Below are 6,111 nucleotides of genomic sequence, written 5' to 3' on the forward strand. Positions count from 1 at the left end.
GAGATCCCAGCCCCATAGCTGCAAGACAGAGCTAGCCCTCTCTCCCCCCCCTTCCCCCTTTTCTGCCCCACCTCCTTCAAGGACAGCTGGGGGGGGGGGGCAAAGGGAAATGGAGAAAGTCATCCTGAGTCTTTTGTCGAAGTTGTTTCCTTTAAAGGTGTGGCTGGCTCCCTGCGGAGGGGGGGGGAGAGAGGAGAGGAAGGGAGGGGGGGAAAGGCCTATGGAACTGACCCAACCAGCCCTGGCAGTTTGAAAAAGGAGGAAGGAAAGAAAAAGAGAGCGAAAGAGAGAGAGAGAGAGAAAGAGAAATTCACTGGAAAAGTTTTCTATTTTCTTCCTTTCTTTCTTTTTCTTCCTTTCTTCCTTTTCCCAAGAGGAAAGGTAGAAAATCTAGGAACAGGTGCTTGGAAGGATTCCAAAGACAGGGAAGATGCTGGATTTTTTTTTTGTGGGGGGGGGGGCATTGTTTGGAGAGGGAGGGGCCGCCTTGTTTGCAAAAGCCGAATTGCTTAAACCAGGAATTAAGTTCAAAGCACTTCGGAAACCACCCCTGGAAATGCCACAAACCTCCATTTAAGACTTGTTGAAAATGGGGAGGGGGCGGGGGAATCAAGGAAGGTAGGAACACGGGGGGGGGGGCAAAGAGGGGAGACCCTCCCCCTTTCCCCCGAGGGGAGCTGACCACCAGCTTCCCACGACCCCCCCCCCCCCAACAGTCAGAGAAAGATTCGCCCGAGGGAATATTGGGCTGGAAGTTTGCGCGGAGCCCACCCACCCAAATTGGGACTCGCGGCGTAGAAACGAAGAAGAAAAGACCCCCCCCCACACACACACACACTCCTCCACTCGAGGGGACGGGGGCCATTTTGGAGGAGGTTGAGAGAGACCGAGAGGAAAATAGCCCCGGGGCATGCACAGAGGATTCGCTCTGGCTCCCACGACCCCTTCCCCCCGCGAGAAAGACCCCCCCTCCGCTTCCTCTTCTCCACCACCACCCACTGCCCCCCCCCAGCGACCCTCCAGCCGCCGCGATCTCTCGGCCGCGCCCTGCGCTCTGTGGCAGCCCGATCCGACAAGGCCCCCCCCCCCCAATCTTCCCCGCGTGTTTCTCACCCCCTCCCCACGATTTAAAAAGAAACGGGGAGGGTCCCTTCCGTCTCTCTTTCTCTCTTTTTCTTTTTTCTCTCTTTTTCTTTTTTCCTCTTTCTTTTCTCTCTCCCTTTTTCTCTTTTTCTTTCTGTCTCTTTCTTCTTTCTTTCTCTCCCTTTCTCCCTTTTTCTATCTTTTTTCTCTTTCTTTTCTCTCTCCCTTTTTCTTTCTGTCTCTTTCTTTCTCTCCCTTTCTCCCTTTTTCTCTGTTTTTTTCTTTTTTCCTCTTTCTTTTCTCTCTCCCTTCTTCTCTTTTTCTTTCTGTCTCTTTCTTCTTTCTTTCTCTCCCTTTCTCCCTTTTTCTATCTTTTTTCTCTTTCTTTTCTCTCTCCCTTTTTCTTTCTGTCTCTTTCTTTCTCTCCCTTTCTCTCCCTTTCTCCTCTGTTTTTTTTCTTTTTTCCCTTTCTTTTTTCTCTCCCTTTTTCTTTCCTGTCCTCTTTCTTTCTTCTCTCCTTCTCCATTTTTTCTCTGGTTTGTTTTTTTTTTGTCTTGTTTTTCTCCTCTTCTTTTCTCTCTCCCTTTTCCTCGCTTTTTCTTTCTTCTTCTCCTGTCTCTTTCTCTTCTTTCTCTTTCTCCTCTCCTTCTCTTCTCCCTTTTTCTATCTTTTTTCTCTTTCTTTTTCTCTCGCCCTTTTTCTTTCTGTCATCTTTCTTTCGCCTCTGCCCTTTCTCACTGTTTCTCGTTTTTTTTTTTTTTTTTCTTTTTTCCTTTCTTTTCCCCTCTCCCTGCTCTCGTTTTCTTTCTGTCTCTTTTTTCTTTCTCTCCCTTTTTTCTTCTCTTTTTGTTTTTCTTTCTCTCCCTTTTTTCTCTTTGTTTTTTCTTTTTCTCTCTTTCTGTCTCTTTTTTCTTTTTCCCTTTTTTCTCTTTCTCTTCTCTGTCTCTCTTCTTTTCTCCCTTTTTTCTCTTCTCTCTCTCTCTCTCTTCTCATCTCTCTCTCTCTCTCTCTCTCTCTCTCTCTCTCTCTCTCTCTTTCTTTTTCTCTTTGCCCCGGCCGGCCGCTTCCCCTAAAAGGCGATCAGGCCCCCGCGGGGAAGTGGCGGCGCGCCCAACAGGTGAGGTTCCCTGGCTCCCACGCGTGGGCTGCGGCGCCCGAAGGCGCGAACCAGCCGCGGCGGGTTGATTCCGCGAGCGGCGGGTCGAAAGGGCAAAGGAGCGGCCCGACAGGTGTGCGTATGCCTCTCTCTCTCTCTCTCTCTCTCTTTCTTTCTTTCTTTCTCTCTTTCTTTCTTTCTTTCTTTCTTTCTTTCTCTCTCTCTCTTTCTTTCTTTCTTTCTTTCTCTCTTTCTTCCTTTCGTTCTCTTCCTTCCTTTCTCTCTCTTTCTTTCTTTTTCTTTCTTTCTTTCTTTCTCTCTCTCCCCCCTCCCCCAGCCCCCCCCCCAGTTCCCCCCCCCCCCACTCACTCTCCAGTCCCAGCATGGAGTCGTAGATCTTGCACTGGAGTTGCCCGGTGCTCTGAACGACGCACTCCATCCACAGGCCGATGTAATAGGATTGCGCGGTGATGATGGTGCCGTCGGCGAAGGAGGAGACCTTCCACTGGGGCAGGATGGTGGCCGTCATGTTGGCGATGAGGGCCAGCAAGGCCAGCGCGAAGCCCAGCAGCTGCAAGCCCGAGTTAGCCATGGCGGAGAGCGGCAGCCTTTACCTGCGCGCCAGGTGAGCGCACCTGGATTTATGCCCTGGGGGCGGGGGCAGGGCGGCTGACATCAGGGCCGGAGGGGGAGGGCCCCGAGCGGCCGCCGCCCGGAGCTCGGAGGCTTCCTGGAAGCCCCCCCCCCCCCCCGGCCCCTTCTCTTCCTTTCTTTTGCCCTTCTTCCTTCTTCCTTTCCTCTTCTCTGTTCTTTCTTGATCTGTTTTCCCTCCCTCCCTTTCCTTTTCCCTCTCTTTCCTTCAATCCTTGCTTTTCTTTCTCATTGTGTTCTCTTCTGTTTTCCCCCCCTTCTTTGCTTCCTCCTTCCTCTCCTCTCCCCTATACTTTTTTCTTTCCTTTCTTTCTTTCCTTCTCTTTCCTGTTTCTTTTCTTCCTTTTTTCTTTTTCCTTCCCTTCTTTATCATCTTTCCCTTTCTTCCTTTTTCCTTCTTTTTCTTTCTTATTTCTTCCTTCCCTTCCTTCGTCTTCTTTCCCTCCCTCTCTTCCCTTTCCCTCCTTTCCTCCCTCCCTTTCACCTTCCTTCCTTCCTTCCTTCCATCTTACCTTCTCTTTCCTCACCTCCCTGCATTCCTTCCTTCCTCTCCTCTTTCTTGTTCTTCCTTCCATTCATTTCCTTCCTTCCTTCCTCTCTTCTTCCTTGTCCTTCCTTTCTCCCATTCATTTATTTCCTTTCCTTCATTTCCTCTTCCTTGTCCTTCCTTCCATCTATTCCCTTCCTTCCTCTCCTATTTCTTGTCCTTCCTCCCTTCCTTCCATCTTCCCTTCTCTTTCCTCCCTTCCCCGCATTCCTTCCTTCCTCCCCTCTTTCTTGTCCTTCCATTAATTTCCTTCCTTCCTTTCCTCTTTCTTATCCTTCCTTCCTTCCATTCATTTCCTTCCTTCTTCTCCTTTTTCTTGTCCTTCCTTCCTTCCATCTCCTTCCTTTCCTCTTTCTTGTCCTTCCTTCCATTTATTTCCTTCCTTCCTTCCTTCCTTCCTTCCTCACAGACTTAGTTACAAGGTCTACAGGGATATCTTTTTTTTTAAAGTTTTTATTGTGTTTATTAATGAAGAACACACACACACAAAAATCATCTTTCATTACATCTTGCAAAAAGCGTATCCATTGGTTACAGGTACATTTCGTGCGTTTCTTCCACAATCCCATATATTTCATTCAGTTTAAATTGTACATTTTAGAATTTATATATTTTGCTATCACTATACCACCATTTTCATTTAATAAGATTTTAGGGACACAGCCACTACCGGCATTATTTCTTTTTTCCAGTCTCAATAAATCTGCCGTAACTTTACACACGCTTCTGTACCATTTTACTTTTACTAGTAAAACACACCTGCTTGTATTATTAAATATTATCCATTAACATTTCTTTGTTATTGTTTTTTTTTTTTTAATTAAAAAAAATTTTTTTTAAATTTTGTTACTTAAACAACACATGCCCACACCAGTGGGGGGAAAAAATCAAAACACAGAGAAGACAAAAAGAACAAAAAACAAGGCAGAACTCCCAGTCTCCTGGTGATTGGCCCAAAGTCACCCAGCCAGCTTTCATGCCTAAGGTGGCGCAGTGGTTAAATGCAGCACTGCAGGCTACTGCTAGATCAGCAGTTCGGCTGTTCAAATCTCACCGGCTCAGGGTTGACTCAGCCTTCCATCCTTCCGAGGTGGGTGAAATGAGGACCCGGATTGTTGTTGGGGGCGATATGCTGACTCCGTAAACCGCTTAGAGAGGGCTGAAAGCCCTAGGAAGCGGTATATAAGTCTAACTGCTATTGCTACTGCTATTTTACAAACAAGTAAATGAAATTGTCAGCATGTGGTTATGGATTAAATCTTTGGCATAGTTAAGGATGAAGGATGTTTAAATAACTGTAGTCAACTAAAAGTGGAGGTATAATGATGTCAATATGGTAAACATTTGAATTAAGATATTTGAGTTAATATGAATTAATGGAAGAGATGCACCAAAACATGTTGTAACCAGCTGATATACACTTTTTTATATAATATATACCTGTGTTTGTTTTTTCTTCGTCTACAGGGATATCTTTGTCAGACCTGAATAACAAATTAGGGACAGGTTCTCTCTGTGCGGCTACTAAGGGTCAAAAACCCCTTGGTGACAGTTAATCAATAATTGATCGGCGGGAGTTGTGTCCACCGTAGTTTCCTGAGTGCCCAGTGTGGGAATCACAGAAACTCCTGGGCTGTGAACCAACCCCCAGGCCCTCTGACCCTCACATGGTCAGCTTCTCTCTGCTTAGCTCAAATGAGCCAAGGGACTCACACAACACACACACACACAACACACATACAAACACACACACACACACACACACCTTTCTCCCGTCAACTAATCACACCGGCTGGATTCTCAGCCTTCCCCCATCCAGGCGCTTGCCAGATCATTTAAACTTCAACTCCCAGAATTCCCTAGCCAGCAGGGCGACGGGACACACACACACACACACACACACCCTGCCGGCAGAGCGGAGGAGGGCAGGCTAAATTGCGACCCGGTTGGTTGGCTGAACTGCCATTCAAAGTCTTTTATCCATGCAACCGCTAATCCGCCAATCAACCAACCCCATTTCCGCTTCGGGCTGTGAGATTGGGGCTGCAGACATGGCAAACCTCCACACGAGGGCAGCAAAGAGACCGTGGAGAAATCTCTGGAACCTTTGCTGCCCCCTGATGGCGGAGTGAAATTTTGCAAGATTTACAGATTGGGCCGTTTTATTTATTTAGGGAATTGTGGGGGGGGGGGGGAATTTAATACGGCTGCCTCTTCACCCGAGGCGACTCAAGGCGGCGTACGGAATATAAAACCGCCTATAAAAACAATAAAACTAATAAAAGATGAGTAATAAATTCATATAATAATCCCCCCCCCCCGAAATGATCTGCTTTCAATCTTTTTAAGTGTTTTAATATCATTTTTGGGGGGGGGAGCGGGCTCACATTTTTAAAACTGTGGCAAAACTCGGGACCCCATACAGGCCGTCCTTGGTTTACGACCACAAACGACGCCCCCCCCAAATCTCAGTCGTAAAGTGAGTTTTGCCCCATTTGGTGACTTTCCTGGGGCCCAGGTGTCAAGCGGAGGGCTGCCGTTGTTAAGGGAGTAACCCGGTTGTTAAGTGAATCCGGCTTCCGTGTCGACTTTGCTCGTCGCAAAAAGGGCATCGCTGGGGCACTGCGACCGTCGTAAATACAGATCCGTTGTCAGGTGTCTGGATTTTGATCCGGTGACCACGGGGTGTGTGTGTGTGTGTGCAACAATGGTGTGGAAAATGGTCATGTTGACA

General features: G+C 47.5%; 1 protein-coding gene across 1 annotated transcript; it reads right to left on the minus strand.

The window, feature by feature from the left end:
* Window positions 1-2,544: 2,544 nt before the first annotated feature.
* On the minus strand, window positions 2,545-2,837 carry LOC116523474 (claudin-1-like; the record flags this gene model as incomplete). The annotated part of the gene is made up of 1 exon (XM_032238589.1): window positions 2,545-2,837. A coding segment is annotated over exon 1 (227 nt), but the record flags the coding sequence as incomplete, so codon positions are not given.
* Between the last annotated feature and the right edge of the window lie 3,274 nt (window positions 2,838-6,111).

The sequence above is a fragment of the Thamnophis elegans genome, unplaced genomic scaffold, assembly GCF_009769535.1.
Source record: "Thamnophis elegans isolate rThaEle1 unplaced genomic scaffold, rThaEle1.pri scaffold_346_arrow_ctg1, whole genome shotgun sequence".
NCBI lineage: Eukaryota > Metazoa > Chordata > Lepidosauria > Squamata > Colubridae > Thamnophis > Thamnophis elegans.